Source organism: Herpailurus yagouaroundi, unplaced genomic scaffold (genome assembly GCF_014898765.1).
Source record: "Herpailurus yagouaroundi ecotype Mexico unplaced genomic scaffold, PumYag 190, whole genome shotgun sequence".
NCBI lineage: Eukaryota > Metazoa > Chordata > Mammalia > Carnivora > Felidae > Herpailurus > Herpailurus yagouaroundi.
The window spans coordinates 25,228,686-25,245,138 of record NW_024412421.1 but is presented as its reverse complement, the minus strand read 5'-3'; the positions used below and the strand labels follow the sequence as shown (position 1 = coordinate 25,245,138).

At 55.3% G+C, this 16,453-nt stretch overlaps 2 protein-coding genes and 1 non-coding gene across 13 annotated transcripts in view; 1 reads left to right on the top strand and 2 right to left on the bottom strand.

Moving 5' to 3' along the window:
• The first annotated feature begins 4,033 nt into the window (after nt 1-4,033).
• LOC121009784 (RNA-binding Raly-like protein) overlaps nt 4,034-16,453 on the top strand; it is a 16,313-nt gene continuing 3,893 nt past the window's right edge. Inside the window, exons 1-8 of one of the 11 annotated variants that reach the window (XM_040443100.1) lie at nt 4,037-4,632; nt 8,129-8,207; nt 12,007-12,060; nt 12,141-12,289; nt 12,435-12,587; nt 12,909-13,051; nt 13,988-14,030; nt 14,091-14,098. In XM_040443100.1, the coding sequence (XP_040299034.1) occupies nt 4,554-4,632; nt 8,129-8,207; nt 12,007-12,060; nt 12,141-12,289; nt 12,435-12,587; nt 12,909-13,051; nt 13,988-14,026 (696 nt within the window). In that variant the 5' untranslated portion in view covers nt 4,037-4,553 and the 3' untranslated portion in view covers nt 14,027-14,030; nt 14,091-14,098. The other 10 variants (XM_040443101.1, XM_040443099.1, XM_040443110.1 and 7 more) reach the window with 10 other exon arrangements.
• On the bottom strand, nt 10,542-10,612 carry TRNAG-GCC (transfer RNA glycine (anticodon GCC)). Its single transcript has one exon. It is a non-coding gene; the product is annotated as a tRNA-Gly (tRNA).
• EXOSC6 (exosome component 6) overlaps nt 15,464-16,453 on the bottom strand; it is a 1,699-nt gene continuing 709 nt past the window's right edge. The window contains exon 2 of the mRNA XM_040443111.1: nt 15,464-16,453. This exon is cut by the window's right edge and continues 17 nt beyond it. Coding sequence (XP_040299045.1) covers nt 15,909-16,453 — 545 coding nt within the window. The 3' untranslated portion in view covers nt 15,464-15,908.

The window sequence follows — 16,453 nt, the reverse complement described above, 5'->3', positions numbered from 1 at the left end:
TGAGATACCACTTCACACCCATTACGATGGTTGTTATCAAAGAAACAGATGATAACCGGGGTGCCTGGGTGGCTCAGTCGGTTAAGCGTCCGACTTCGGCTTAGGTCATGATCTCACAGTTCGTGAGTTTGAGCCCCACATCTGGCTCTGTGCTGATAGCTTAGAGCCTGGAGCCTGCTTCAAATTCTAGGTCTCCCTCTCTCTCTGCTCCTCCCCCGCTCATGCTTTCTCTCTCTCTCCTTCAAAAATAAATAAAAACATTAAAAAAAGAAACAGATGATAACAAACGTTGATGAGGTCTTGGACCAACTGAAACCCTCATACACTGCTGGCGGGAACATAAAACTCTGGAAACAGTTTGGGGAGTCCTCAAAAAGGTAAGCACAGCTACTACATGCCCCAGCAGCCCCACTGCTAGGTACGTACCCGAGAGAACTGAACACAAGTACTCCAACAAGTCCTTATGCACCAACAAGTCCTTATATGCACAAAGTTCCCAGCAGCATTATTCGCAACAACCCAAACACCCATCAACGGACGAGTGGATAAACAAATCTTGGTGTGTACGTGCCAAAGAATATTATTCAGCCATTAAAAGGAACGAAGTACTGGGGCGCCTGGGTGGCTCAGCCAGTGAAGTGTCTGACTCTTGATTTCGGCTCGGGGCATGATCCCACAGGATTCTTTCTCCCCTCTGCCCCTCCCCGTGCTTGCGTGACACGTTCTCTGTCTCTCTCTCTCTCTCTCTCAAAGAACAAAAAGGAATCAAGTACAGATACGTGCTGAGGTGGATGAACCTTGAAAACATTTTCAGTGAAATAAAGTAGCCACAAAAGGTCACATATCATGGTTCCATTCATACGAAATATTCAGAATAGGTAAATCCACAGAAATAAAACGCATGTTGGTGGTGGCCAGGGGTGGCAGGAGAATGGGGAGTAACTGCTCAATGGGTCTGGGTTTTGTTTTGAACACTTAGAGGTGGTGGTCTCACAAATGCCACCAAACTGGTTACTTTCCTGCTATGTGAATTTCACCTCAATTAACAACAAAAATCCTGATCACAGGATCCCAGGGAGAGTCAGAGAGCCAGCCCGGGGGCTTACGCAGCCAGAAATAGTGCCCCAGATTCGGCTGAAAGTCAGGCCAGGTAGACACCCAGGCCAGTGCTGGCAGGAACTGCGGAGGGTAAACTCTGGCAGCGACGCTGGAGCCACCCGTGTGGCAACCCCACCTCTGCACTGACAACTAATGCTGGCAATCCCGTGCCCTCCTGAGCCCAGACACCAAATTCCCATTCTGCTGCGGCCTCGCCGGTCAGCATTCCCTGCACGAAGGCTTGTGCCCCGGCCGTGTATTTCTCAGCGCTGTGGCAAAGGGGCCATCCAAGAGTTTGCGAGTGGAGGTGGCAGTGGGCAGGTCCTACCTGAAAAGTCCATTCCAAGCTTCTCGTCTGGAGGCGGGGCAGCACAACGCGGAGCTTCTCCAAGTCAGGCTGCAGACCAGCGGCATTGGCGTCAGCCGGGAACCTGGTAGAAAAGCAAATTCTCGGGGCTCCCAGGTGGCTCAGTCGGTGAAGCGCCTGGCTCTTGGTTTTGGCTCAGGTCATGATGTCACGAGTTTGTGCGCTTGAGCCCCGTGTCCGGCCCTGCGCTGGTGGAGCCTGCTTGGGATTCTCTCTCTTTCCCTCTCTGCCCCTCCCCCACTCGTGCTCGTATGCTCTCCCTCTCTCTCTCTTATAAATAAATAAATTTTAAAAAGAAGAGAAAATTCTCAGCCACCTCCACCACCTCCAGCCAACTGAATGGGGAAGGTGAGGCCAGGGCTTGAGTTTTTTTTTTTTTCAACTTTTTTTTTTTTTTTATTTTTGGGACAGAGAGAGACAGAGCATGAACGGGGGAGGGGCAGAGAGAGAGGGAGACACAGAATCGGAAACAGGCTCCAGGCTCCGAGCCATCAGCCCAGAGCCCGACGCGGGGCTCGGACTCACGGACCGCGAGATCGTGACCTGGCCGAAGTCGGACGCTTAACTGACTGCGCCACCCAGGCGCCCCAGGGCTTGGGTTTTAACAAGATCTCTGGCCACTTCAGACGCAGGCTCTGGTGCCAGAACCATGGGGGGGAGGTGGAGAGTTTGAGCCTAAAGTCAGGCCACCTGGATTTCAGGGCAGGCTCTGTCACTTACTGCGTTACTTTGCGCGAGACCCGTCACCCCAGTCTGCCTGGAACGGTCTGGGTGTCAGCACTGCAAGCCCCACGTGCTTGGAAACCCCTCATTCCCAGGCGATCCGGGACACTTGGTCACCCCAAAACATCTCTCTGCCTTCTGTTCTTCTGTAAAGTGAGGATAATAAACTGACTTGGTACATTAAGGTGTTGGCGACAGAGCCTGAGGTCAGCAAACAGGGATGAATGTCAGCTCAGCTGAGCTCGTGCCCCAAACTTTTTCGATTCCTTCATCAACAGTATACCATCGAACCTCGCTTGTTAACTAAGTAAATCTGTGAAACAAGTTGCTTGAAACTGTGCCTGGTCGTTAATCAACTCAGAAAGTCAGGGGCTCATTTTTCTTCTTCTCCCTCAGCTAATGTCATTTGGCCACGATTAAGGCCGGGTTTCAGGCAACCACCAGGGCAAACAATTAGAACCGTCCCAGCTACTCAGACGAGCCCCACTTAGTATCAGTACGTTCGACCCTGTCTCAAGTTGTTTGCTCCCTCCCCCAGCCCTCCACCCTCAGAATCCGTTCCCTGATCACTGTGCCAGGTTTCTGCCGATATAAATTAGCAAAATCTCTGGGTTCTTTTGGTGATTCCATATCCTCCTTCTAGATTTGAAGTCATCGGCCCCCTGGGACCTGCAGGGGTCTGACTTGGTGTCTCAGTCTGGAGAAAGTGAGGGGTGGTGGGGTAGGGCACGCAAGGGGACTCGTTCATGGCAAGGTCATAAGGGGGTGTGTTATTTCGGGAAGTGCCAGCTGCTGGCCACGGTTGCACGTGTGCACTGGTCACGTAGCACGTAGCACACTAACTGCAAGGGAGGCCAGGAAACTCCACCCAGATGTGTACCCAGGGAGGGGTATGGGCTTGGCAAATAGCCAGCAAGTGTGTGCCTCTAGCGTGTTCGGTAGGACCAAGAGGTAGCTTCTGCTGGCAAGGGAGGTTCCCTGGGAGTGGGAGGTACCTAAGCCTTCCACCTTCCCCAAGAGCCCCGTTCTGATGGCCTTGCCCTCCATTCTCCATTCTCTCCCAGCTAGAGGCCTAGCAAGGAAGGGTATGAGGCCACCTGATGGGGTTCTATAGCCACTGATCAAGCTGGAACATTGGTTTATTTTACTCTCTCATCCTTGTAACTGCAAGATATAAAAATTCCTGCTTTTGGGGGCGCCTGGGTGACTCAGCCAGTTAGGCCTCTAACTTTGGCTCAGGTCATGATCTCGCAGTTCGTGGGTTCGAGCCCTGCGTTGGGCTCTCTGCTGTCAGCACAGAACCAGCTTCAGATCCTCTGTGGCCGTCTCTCTCTGTCCCTCCCCTGGTCTCACAAGCATGATCTATCTCTCTCTCTCTCTCTCTCTCTCTCTCTCTCAAAAATAAATATACATTTAAAAAAATGCCCTGGTTTTCTAACCATGACTTGAGCAGAGATTTTGGATTCTGAGATTGTCCTTTCCTTTAAGCTGTGTGGTGCCATTAGCACAGCCCTCTGGCCAACAGCCCTTGACCTCAGGGTAATCTTTATACCCTTCTATGTCAGGAGCCGCCAGATCCCCAAAGCCCTGCCTTTGAGGGCCACTTTGTTCTGGGGGACCGCAGGATTAACTATCTCACCATGGCATCCCATGCACTCCTGGTATCCTGTCCCTTAATACTAGCTGGATTTTCACTGTCCTCTGGCCACATTCCAGCTTTAAAGCACCCCCGTTTCCCCCTGGGCTTTTAGCCCCTTCCACACCTAATCCTATTTTGTGTCAATCAAGGTTCTTGTTTTAAGCAACAGAAACCGATTCTGGCGACTCGAAGCAGAAAAGGAATTTGCCGAAGCTACTGCTTAGTTCCCAGGAGCTCTTGGAGAGGTCAGAGCATCAGGTCAGGAAAACACCTCATTGCCTGTGCCGGGTGCAGACGCCACAGCCAGTGCCTCCAACGCGGGGCGGAGGCGCACCGCCCTTGAAAGCTGGATATAGCTGCAGCCACTGCCACCATCAATTGCTGAGAGGGACTTCTTCACGCTGGCAGCTCTCCTTCAAAGTCAGGCATGTGGGTCTGAGGAGAGGAGCCACGTTACGTGCCCAGGCCCCAAGGGCAACGAAGGCCGGGAGAGGGAGGCGGAAAGGGGCATTTTCAGCCTCTTTCATGGGAGGCAGTTTATGTCTCAAAGCTAGGGGATACCTGTAACACAGGAAGGGGGCTCAGATGTGAAGGGGTAGAAGGAATGACTCACGTCCACTGTGAGAAGCCGCCTGGCACGTCCGGGACTCAGGCCTGCAGCATTGCTCTGTCTGCCTGTGCTCTGTTCTTGCCCCGCTTTGGATTCTGCACAGGGTGGAGCCGGTAATGGAGCAGTCTGGCGCCAGGACTGTGCAGCCTGAAGGCGCTGACAGACCCAGCCTCCGCTTCCAGCCGATCCCACTGGGTATTCTCTTTCTTTCTTTTTTTTTTTAAGTTTATTTATTTCGAGAGCAGGGGAAGCAGGGGAGGGGCAGAGAGAGAGAGAGAGGGAGAGACAGCATCCCAGGCAAGCGCCTCATTGTCCGATGTGGGGCTCGAACTCACAAACCCATGAGATCATGGCCTGAAACCAAATCAAGGGTCAGACACTTGAGCGACAGAGCCATGCAGGCGGGGGCCCCCCCCCCCCCCCCACTGGATGGCTTCAAGTAAGCCCTTTAACTTGTTGGAACACTGTAGCGGTTGCAAGGCTGGGGACTGAGATCCCACCGCTCCTCTCAGCTCACTGTCCACCTGAGCCCGGTTACGGTAGCCCTGAGACGGGGCACTCAGAGCATCTACCCTACGAGGCTGCGGTGAGGGTTGGGTGAGGTGCTGGGTGTGAAGATGCAGCCCCATCTGGCAGATGGTTAATTTCAATCACTTCTGGCCGTTGGTTGCAACATTCTAGCATTGGGGATGACACAGCGACCCTTTCCTTCCTGGGAGCCCTATGAAAATAAGTGAAGTACTTTGCACCCATTTGATGAGGTCAGAGTGGGCACATCAGGGAGTCGGCTCAAGGAACCCTGGAGACCAGTTGTCCAGGATGTCCACCCCCTTCTGCTTCTCTCCCTTTTCCTCACTCTAGTCCTTCCATCCACTTGGTCTGTTTCTGTCTTCTGCTTCCTTCCCATCTGACTGCTGACCTCCCCTGCCCTTGTGTCATCTGCGGTCACTCATTATGACTTCTGTTCATGAACTATCTCTCCCGAGTTCCATGAATCAGGCTCTCACAGCCCCCGGGGGAATGTAAGAGGGTATGTCCCCCAGGAAACCTGTCCCGGGGTCTTTATGAGAGATGAATGTGGAACAAAGACCTCCACCCTGTTTCCTGGTGCTTGGTCCCTGTGATGGTTAAGTTTGTGTCTCACTTAGGGCCATGGGGTGCACAGAGATTTGGCCAAATATTATTTTGGGTGAGTCTCTAAGAGTGTTTTTGTTTTGTTTTTTATTTTTTATTTTTTAGTGTTTGTTTATTTTTGAGAGAGACAGAGACAAAGTGTGAGCGGCAGAGGGGCGGAGAGAAAGGGAGACAGAATCCATAACAGGCTCCAGGCTCTGAGCAAACTGTCAGCCCAGAGTCTGACACAGGGCTTGACCTCACAAACCGCAAGATCTGATCATGACCTGAGCCAGAGTGTGACGCTTAACCAACTGAGCCACCCAGGTACCCCATTAAGAGTGTTTTGGGACGAGATCAACATTTGAAGGGGTTGATGCAGTAAAGCGGATGTGGGTGGGCCTCATCCAATCAGTTGAAGGCTTGAATAGAATGAAAAGATTTACTTCCCAAGAGTAAGAGGGAACTCTTCCTACCTGACTGCCATTGAGCTGGGACATCAGTTTTCTTTCTTCCTGCCTTCAAACTTGAACTGAAACTGAATCTTCTAGGTCTCAGACTTGTTGGTCTTTGGACTGGAACTATGCCATTATCTCTCATGGGTCTGCAGTTTGCCGACTGCCAATCTTGAGATTTGTCAGCCAATTCCTTACGATAAATCTCTTTCTTTCTGTGTATACATCCTATCAGTTCTGTTTCTCTGGGGAATCTTGACGATACAGCCCTTGAATGGGGGTGGGGCCAGCCATAACCAGGCTTACCTGCTCTGGGCTGCAGGTGATAGGTGCTCAGGAAGATGCCCATTACAGATGTGGACATGGTTTGCCATAGGTGGTGAACTTCCCAGACACTCCACTAGCCCCCTTGTGATAACTGACTCATCACTGGCAATCTGGTAGCCATTGAATGGTTTTTCCCCCAAAGCTGGGTCCTATGATCGGGGCCCCAGGAGAATGATGCAGGTTTCTGAATTCTCTCATTTCTGTGCAATCACATCCTACTCAGTATTCTCATTTTTAGGGGATAGTGATGATGTTTAGCCCAAAGAGAATGATGAATTTATATTAATGCTGTGCCTTCTATCTTGGGCACATCAGGAATTTCTAAGTGCCTCTGCCCTGTGTGGTGGACATGCGTGTGATTTTCTGTCCCCGGTGGACATTGCAAATGTGAAAGTGACCAGGGGTATTAAGATACGTCACTGGGTACCTGGTTGGCTCAGTCAGTTAAGCATCCGACTTCACCTCAGGTCATGATCTCACGGTTCATGAGTTCGAGCTGACAGCTCGGGACCTGGATTCTGCTTTGGATTCTGCGTCTTCGGCTCTCTCTGCCCCTCCCTCGCTCATGTTCTGTCTCTCTCTCTCAAAAATAAATTAAAAAAAATAGATATACCAAAGGAATAGACACAGAAAGCCAGACGAGACAAAGTACAGGCGTTCACCTTGGTACATGGACATTTGGGTAATGCGTCCTTGAGTGGATGAATCAGAACCATGAATGGAAGAGGAAAGCTAAGGTGGGGGTGATAAATTCCAACTTCCTCCTAATTAAACACATAGTCTGGATCGTCAGTGCCTCAGAGACACTATGGCCAGTCTCCTGCTCTCCACGGCAAGCAAGCAGGTGCTGAGTAAGTGCTCTTGGCTCTTGTGTTGCATGAAGTCTTGAGAACAGGAAAATGAGAAGGCTCCCATTTGTTACCATCTTGGCAGCCACAGTGGACCACAGACAGAGGAAGAAAGGGGTTGGGCTCAGGGGAGGGGCCTTGAAGTCACAAGCGAAACTCCGGGGTCTGATCCAACCCCCCCCCCAAAAAAAAACCAGAATCGATTTCATGGACTTCCATTCATGAATTCTGCAGACATCAAGTGGCACTTACTTAGGGCCAGGCCCTGAGCACCGAGTGAGGGTACGCAGGAGTCCTCTCCCTCTCCCACTGTGGAAGAGCTGCTTTCTCCAGTGGTGAACAGCAAAGGAGAGGAGCCCAGAAACTAGAAGATCTGCGGTGACTGGCGCACAGACCCATCTCAGTCCTCCCCTACATGGGATCAGCCGACTCTTGCCTCCCCCACCGACAGAGGGCAGTGGGGTGTTTGTTCCCCAGAGCAGGCCAGCTGCTGGCTTTGCTTCTCACTTAGAGCCACTGCGACCATCTCCGACCCAGGGGCTTAGCCCACAGGCAGCTGCGGTGCGTGGGCCGGGAGCAGGCAGGCAAGTGGGCAGGCAGACAGGCAGCAGGACACTCGAAAACTATCTCTGGCCAGGGCTGGGTGTCTCCCCAGAGGACACGAAGACCACGGATATCGTCCCTCCTGCCTCTTGATGGTACCACCAAGGGCATAGGCAATGGGGTTGATTGCCATGGTGGGTTCGGGGTGTGAAGGAGGCCAGGCCAGGCTGCCTACTCTGCTGCCCCGTGTCTCGGGGCCACTCAGAGGACCATACCCACTGCCTGGGGGCTGAGGAGCAGGGAGGGGCCAGCCTGGAAGTGAGTGAAGCCCCTGTGCACTTGGGCCCTTCCTCTGCACCCCTCCTTCCCTCCTCTTATGCTCTGCCCTGCTCTTTCTCTCTTCAGATTTAGACATGGCTGGAGAGCCCAGGCCCGGCCCCACCCAGCCAGGCCAGAAGAGGCAGCCGGGCACAGCCATCTCCTGGTGAGTCTGTCCAGGGTTGTCTGCAGGGGAGGGGGGCTGCTTGCGGGCTTGTCTGGGGCTCTGGGTCCCCCTGGGATGAAACAAGGAGCTCAGGAGGCCAGCTCAGGGAACTCACTGAGGCACCTGGGGGTTCCTTCTCACTCGGCCTCAGCTTTTGTCCATAAACTGAAGGAGATGACCCGTTCATTCCAAGGCTTCTCATCGCTGGTGTCACCCAGCACCACCTGCTGACCGAGGCAGGATGCCCCCTCCTCCCACCTGGAGCCAGGGGGCATGGGTCCTCCCAGGGGATCCCCACCTTCATGGTGCTTGGGGGCTTTTTCCAGGTACAGATATTTGGGAAGTAGCAAATGGGAACTTCCCTGGATGAAATCTTGCCCCTAACTTGGGAAGTGTAAGAAAATGTTAAGGGGTGCCTGGTTGGCTCACTCGGTTAACCATCTGACTTCAGCTCAGGTCTTGATCTCAGGGTTTGTGAATTTGAACCCCAAGTCAGGCTCTGTGCTGACAGCATGGAGCCTGCTTCAGATTCTTGGTTTCCCTTTCTCTCTGCCCTTCCCCAACTCATGCTTGCTCTCTCTCTCCCAACAGTAACAAAATAAACATTTAAAAAAAAAGAGGATAATATTAAGAAATCTTTAAACATTTTCAGAAAGGAGCCCGCCACGTTCTGCCAGCTAACGTGCCCTTTTCACAGGCGTAATGAGTGTCCCCTCATCTGGGCATCTGTGATGTCCTCACTCAGCTCCTGGCCCTCCTGCGGGCATTTGGGTGGTTTCTGTCTTGTGGTGGAGGAGGCAGTGGGGCAGGTGTTTGCTGTTAGGAACAGCAGTGTGTAAATCCCCTGGGGCCAAAGTTTCCAGTCTCTTTTGGGTTTCACCTTGCCTCATCTTCCTGGAAAGGAGATGGCGGGGTTGGGCTGGGGGCTGATCTGAGAAGTCCCTGAACCTCCAGGTTGACCTTGAGAGAGATTAAGCCAAATCTCTCCCTGTCAGCGTCAGCCTGAAGGTCTGTGTCACCCTGTGAGTGTGCCGGCGTGGGTGGCTTTTGCACTGCGTTTGTTTGGGGCTGATGAGTAGGTGTGTGCTCACAGGTAATGCGGTTTTTTAAACTCACATCTCTTCAGTGGAGCAGAACTGCATATGTGGTGTTGGTTTGCCTTGCATCTCATGTGATTCTGGGGGTTTGGTAATTATCACTGTCTGATAGGAGCAAAGTGGTTCTCTGCCGTAGTTCTCTCATGTGCTTTTTTACCGTGGCCACTTTTGAGGCCAATTTTGAGGCCTCCTGCACACCCCAAACTGACCATGGGAATCAACCCCATTGCCCCTAAGGGCCTCAGTTCTTCGCTTTGTCACCTTCGGATTTCCTGTCCTCCCCCACTACCTTCCCCAGCCTGCTCTGACCTGCTTCTGCCAGCCTTCTGAAGGATGCAGGTGCAGGAATAGGGAGGCAATGGGGCGTAATGGCAGCTGCCTGGCAGGGGCTCGGACTCCATTCAGAGGGGACCCCGCCTTCAACGCTGGGGGCAGGGGTGACCTCCTTAAGTCACACATCCCCAGTAGGGACTCCAGTAGGGAGAATGAAGCATTTTGCGGGGTGGGGTGGGGGGTGGGGGGCTGTCACTGGAGCCGCCTGGGTCCAGGGCAGCAGTGGGTGGGCAGCTGGGACTGTGGCTCTGGGCCTTAGGATGGTGCCCAGAGGAACGACAGGTTGGGGATGTGGTTAGCCGCTGAGCTGCTGGATGACCTGTCCGTGAGAACTAGTCAAGTCCAGGACATGTGACCTGAGCCTCCAAATGGAATTTTTCAACCTGTAGGGAAAGGCCTGTGGTGTAAGGACTGTCCCAAGTCCCCGCGGACACAGGTGGTTTGACCTCTGCCCACAGCACCGTTCCGAAGGAGTGTTCTATTTCTCCTTTTGTGGGAAGCCCAGACTTGCAGACTGTAGCAATTAACCCAGACCAGAGGACAGAGCACGGAGAAGCCATGTGACCAGGCCACTGCCCCTTGGGGGAAAAGACTCAAGGGCAGTTGCCATCAGCCCTGGCTGATGACTGAGGGGTGGCATGGGGTGGGATGAGGGTAGGAGGGCCGGCACCAGAGCCCACCTTCCTTCAGGCCAAGAGGGACCCCGTAACTGCAGCAAGCAAGGCTGTGGGGCCCATGTAGCCTAACATCTAATTCCCAAACCCATCCTGTGTGTGTTTCAACTCAGGCTGCTCTCCAGTCTGTGCTAAGCAGTCAATGAAATATCATTCCTACACCATTCATTTTTGACTACGTCAAAAAGTTGTAAGAAAAAAAAATGGAAGGGAGGAAAAAGTCAAACCACTGCATTGGCCGGGAATCGAACCCGGGCCTCCCGCGTGGCAGGCGAGAATTCTACCACTGAACCACCAATGCTGCCGTGAAAAAGTTCTTGCCGCGGAGACTCAGGTGGTCAGCCACAGGCTTCAGCACCATGTCTGCTCTCCGTCAACGTTTCCGTCCGGTCGGAGGGGGCGGACCTCTCCAGCCAATCCAAAAGGATCCAGGAGAGAATTTTCCCTGAGCAGTGGCGCCCAGCGGAGACGCATCAGCTTCAGTTCTGTCCTAGCGTCCTAGCCCCCAAGCCCCCAAGTCCCCAAGCCCCCAAGCCCTCCCGCTGGCTGGTTCCAAGCCCTCCCGAGGCTGCGCTGGGCGCTGGGCGCGGGACCCCCACCCACCTCGGGCCCGACCCCCGGGGCTGCGCACGCGCCCTCCTGGCGCGCCGCTGTCACTTTCTCCTTTCTCCAAGGATGATCCTCCCACCACCGGAATCAGCAATCGGCCTCCCTGCTGTGTCCAGGCCGCCCGTCCAGATCTCCTGAAGCCAGAAAGCGGAGGCGAGGATGGCGGGAAATTTCACTAACCGGCCTGTGGGGCGTCTCAGGATGAAGGGGAACTCCCTCCCCTCGCCCCCAACGTCCTCCATTCTGACCCAGTAGCCTTACAGGCCTCGCCCCTCGTGGGCTGGGCCTGAGCTGGGGACGCACAGCACCAGAAAGTTGTTTTAGAAGCTGTATTGCCGCCGCGTGCATCCCCTCCCCTGATCCTTATCCCCCGTTCCAGCCCCGGGTGCAGATGGCACCCGAAGCTCCTGTAGCTGTGTCCCCACAGGGCCTCCCTGCCCAGGCAGGTGCTTAATTCTCTTTGCACCCAATCTCCACATCCCTCCTAGGCACCAATTCCCTGCCTGGAGATGCATGGTACGTGAGAGAAGGGGGAAAGGCCGGGCAACGAGAGTCTGGGACTTTCCAGACTCCTGCTCTCTCCCAAGGACTGGAGCAAAGAGGAAGGCGGCCTGGCCACAGCCTTAATCCTGCCTGGCTGGCCCTGCCAGTCAGTGCTGGGCCACATCCTGGCAATCCCAACCAAGGATTAAAGGCTCTCACACCCCCACTGTGGCTTTGGGCCCTGACTTAACTCTTTCCTTTCATCCTTTGCCAGACTACGATCCAGAACATCAGCTGTTCCTGGGTCAGGCAGAGGAACTTTTGGAGAGCCCTGATCTGGCCGGCCAGAAGGCTGCAGGCGATTGACCCCTCCTGCCCACCAGGGCCACCTGACAGACACCCCTTATTAGAGGCCAGACATGGGGAAGCTGGTTTGCTGTGTTCTCTCAAAATGGCCTTGGTCAAGTCCCTAAGGCCTCTTCCAATGGAGAATTCTGGGATTCTAAGGAAAAGTTGCACACCTCAGTTTCTTCAAATTAAATGGGTCTGGGAAAGGACTCTGGCCATGGAGAGTGACCCCTTCCCCATTTGTCTCTGTTGCAGCAGCAGTAACTATGACCTGGACTACAAGCTGTGCAGGGAAGATGTCCCCTACCGGTAGGTGGATCTTGCCCCCTTGGTCCTCTGGGTAAACAGGTGGGGCTGGTTGGCCTGACTCCCTCTCTATCCTGTCCCAGTAGTGTGTATGAGTGCCAAAGAATCCCTCCACTCATTAACCGCGTGCCTGTCAAGATCCGGAGGACCCAGGTGGGCATGGGGATCAAGAGCAGCTGCAGTCCCCACAAGGGCCCCAGGAAGAGCCACCTGCCCCAAGAGCAAATAAAGCGTGAGTGAAGGGGCAGAGCCTTCACCTACAGGGCCAGGAAAGAGCTGGGAGGACCTCGGCAGTGAGGGCAGGCCCGGGAGCATGGGCGGCCATGCCCTCTGCCTCCTGGGCCGTGGGACACCAGCTCCGGCCCCTCTCCACACAGTCCAGACCGAGGAGCTGCACTCCATCAGGGGGGAGCTAAGCCAGATCAAAGCCCAGGTGGACCGTCTGTTGGAGACTCTGGAGCGCATGGACCAGCAGAGGGACCAGCTTCTGGGTCAAGCACCTCCAACTGGGGGCCCAGCCTGCACTCCAAGTGAGCTCCAGCTTTGCCCACTGCTGAAGGTGCCGGGGGGCATGGCACCTGGCATCCTGCTTTCCATCTGTAGGGCTCCTTCCTGCCCTCCCCAGGGTCTGGTTGTCCCCATGGCTGAAGACCCTATGGCTTCAAGGTTGTTCTAGGACCTTCCCCCCACCACTCAGCAGCTGTCTGGGCGCAGAGCAGTGTCCCAGTCCACCCCCATCTTGTCGTCTCAAGCCCTAGGCACACCAGATCAGTGCCGGGCACCAAGCAGCCTCTCTGAGATCAGCCGGGACCTCCAAACCTGGCCACTAACTGGAGACTGTCCCTCAACAGGGTCAGAGGCCAGTGAAGAAAACAGGGCCCTGGTGAGTAAGAGGTCCTCATGCAGAAACACTGAAGCCAAGCAGGAGCCCAGGGGCCAGAGGCCCCATCCAGAAGCAGACAGCCCCGAGGACAGCACAGACCCAGAGGAGGCAGTGAGTGGCCCGGCACCTCCCCTCATCCTCACCCTCCCTGCGTTTGAGTCCTTGTGGCCTCCCTGTGAACAAGGGAGAGACTCGGGTTTGTGCGGGAGCCCACAGTGGTGGTTGAGGGGAGACACAGGACTTCTACCGCAGGCAAGCCCCAGAACATGGGCCCTGCACTGCGTTGTCTCCCCCTCTTAACTCGGGCTTGATGAGCTCAGCTAGACTAGGGGCCACAGCCAGGCAGCTGGACCAGTTCTGGGCTGAAATACCATCTTCTCCAGGAAGCCGGGAGGCGGGCTTTGAGCACCACAGACATCACAGCTGTGCCTCATGGCCCCACACCCCTTGCCTGAGAACCACCTGGCAAGCTTGTTAAAACCGATTTCTGCCTTTTCCCTGCCCCCACATCTTATAGTGTACCGTGCTCCCCGGGGAAGCTGTGGCACACAGACCTTCCTGGATGGAGAACATCCAACCTGAGTCTGATAAGAGCCCTTCGTGCAACATCAAAGGGCCCAAATGTTCCCTGACCTACCATATCCTCCTCCCTTATTGGTAGTCCCTGAGATAGGCCGAGCCCCGGGTTTGTTTGGGCCATCTCAACAGGGCCCAGATGCCGGTGGAGGGGCTGGCAGTAATGAACTTCCCTTCCGCCACCTGTCCAGCTTTGCCCCTCCAACTGCTGGGCTCTGGAGGGCCATTACTATTGCCCAGGCCTGAGTCACATCTGGGGAAAGACTGGGCTAGAGGAAGGGAATGTTTGTTTTGTCTAGGGGTTCTGGGTTCCCAGGCCTCTAGAAGAATCTCGAGGAGCACTGAGCTGCCCAAGCTGCCCAGAAAGAGATGTGGAGGCGAGGGGAGATGTTGGCAGACAGACCTCCCCTTCCCAGACACCCCATGGCTCTCACTCCTCCTGGCCAGAGTCCTGCTTCTGTCTTTCTACAGGTGAAGAATCATGCATCAGACCAGGAGGGCAGTCAGTAGAAGAGTGGAACCCCTCCCGGCTCCTTCCCAGGCTTCCTTCCTTGCCTCGTATGATTTTTGGAAGGCGTCCTGGTGGCACCTGTGCAACCAGAGGCACCCATTTTGGAATGAGGACAATGAAGTGGAGGCGTGGCTCAGCCGCACCAGCAGGGAAGCCTCTCCGTAATGGTGGCTTTTGCTTTGGAGGCCAAGATTCCAGATAGTCGGGGGACTGAGAGGGAGGCCTGCAACTGCCTAGCACATGCTCGCCATCCTCATGAGGCTGAGGCCCAGTATTGCAAGGGGCAGCTGAACAGGCCCCTGCCTTGGGAGCGCCTCAGCCCCTCTGACTGCAAGCACTGCTTTGGCTGCTTTTCCCTCCTCTCCAGGTCCTGCCAGTTCCAAGTGTGGAGCGTCCTGCAGCCACCAGCCCCGCTTTCCCAGTTCCAGTGATGCACAGAAGATCCACTCAAGTTCTACGGTCCCTTCCGGTCTTTAAGCTCCTCGGTGTGTGTCCCACATAACCCACCTTTGGTTCCAGACTGCCCACCCACCCTATAAAGCCCTCATTCAGAATAGGGGTATCATTTTTATGTCCTGTTTCTATCTTGTCTCTCGCTTGACACTGTGTATTTCAGACCTGCTCTGGAAATGCTGTAATGTCAAAGGGGAAAAATAAAATTTGTATTTTTCCCTGGTCAGGGGTTCTTGGTATGGTCTCCAAGCTTCATTCTGGTCCTTTGGCTGCCTTAGGTCAGGCTTTCCGGGAGAAGCTGAGCAAGCCCCGGACACACGCACATTCAGAAGCTCCTACCAAGCCAGGGCACAGGAGCCACACAGGGAAGATGCCACTCTTGTGGTCACTCAGCTAGGCCAGCTCTGCCATATGGAATAATGGCCAGGCTGCACCTGGTCTCCCAACATCCAGAAGCTCTTACTCCTGGCAGTTTATCTGCCATCTCCCAGGAGGCAAGACTAGACGATAACAAAGCCAGCCTGGACCCCTATTTCTTACCAGCAGTGCAGGAGGCCTCCGGCTGTGCTGCTCTGCACACGGCCAGGGAAAGGTGGGATCTGGCTTCCACCCAGAGCAAAACCCCTTTCTGCTACCCACCCCTGAGCTTTGGTCTTGCCCAGCAGCAAACCAGAGGCCAGAGAGTGCACCCAGAGTGCTCCTGGGGCCACACAACCCTCCCTACTCGTGCCACACCTCGGCAGCGGCCGCTATGGTGCTCAAAGGGGCAGCCTCTCCTTCTTCAAAGCACATTTCCCCACACCAACCCCAGCACCTCCTTCACCTTCAGCCGGTCTCTTCTGCTTATGTTGCTCTAAGGAACAGGACACCTTTATGACAATGCTGTCCCCAGCCCTTGACACCAGGGGCCCAAGACCACATTACATGCTCAGAAGAGCCTTGCTCCGTTAAGTCCGCCACTGACAAGAAGCACAACAGAACACTTTTTCAGATATAAAGGAATTTGTTTTAGCTCAGATATAAATGACAAGGCACAGCCCTCTGTCCACTCTCTCAAGAGCAGGCCAATTCTATAAAAGGGAGTCACTAGCTGGCCTGCATAGGGTCCATCCCTGACAAGACAAGAGCTCCAAGCCCCGTGTTTCAGGCCAGTCCAGCTGAAGTATTTTTCAACGTGGGAGTCAAGCCGCATTCCCAAATTTCCTCTAATTGGTCGGAACTGGGAAGCACCGGCTCAAGTAGAAACGTTTCTTTAATGAAATCGTTGCAACACAGCTGTCCAGTGCCATCAGTTCTGTGCACGCCTCCTCAGATCCTTTCTGGCCTCGGAGTTCTCAGCTCGGCGCAGTCAGGAAGCTGTCGGCACAGGTCCTTTAGGGGATGGCGGCAGCTCGGTCCTTGGCGTCCGTCGTGGCTCAGGCTTCTGGTTCAGGACGGCGCGGCGGCGCTCCTCCGCCGGGCAGCCCGCACCAAGCACTGCTGCAGTACGGGATAGAGCCGCTGGCAGCCCTCGAGGCCCAGACGCACTGCCTCGGCCCAGCTCTCGGTCGGGCCGCCCTCCCCGCTGCCCAGCAGCCCGGCCACCTGGTTGAGCACGGGCATGAGCGCCACGGTGAGGCCGGCGGCGGCGTGCTCCTCCTCCAGTCGCGTGGGGTCCAGTAGCCAGGTGGGCGCCGGCTCCGGCGTGCGGCTCAGGCCGCAGCCCACCACCAGGTCGTACATCTCGACCCCCGCGTCGGCCAGGGCGAGCGCGGCGGCCGTGAGGGCGGCGGCCAGCGCCGAGCCACCGTCCTCTAGCAGCAGCGCTGACACCTCGAGCTGCGCGCGCGGGTAGCGGCCCAGGCGCACGGCCGGCTCCAGCGCCTCCTGCAGGGCCAGCGCCAGCTCTCGCTCCTCCCCGCCGCCCGGGGGCGCGCGGCGCCGGCGACCGGCGAAGGGCGCGCGACGGAAGTCGCAAAGCAGGCGGCCGCGCA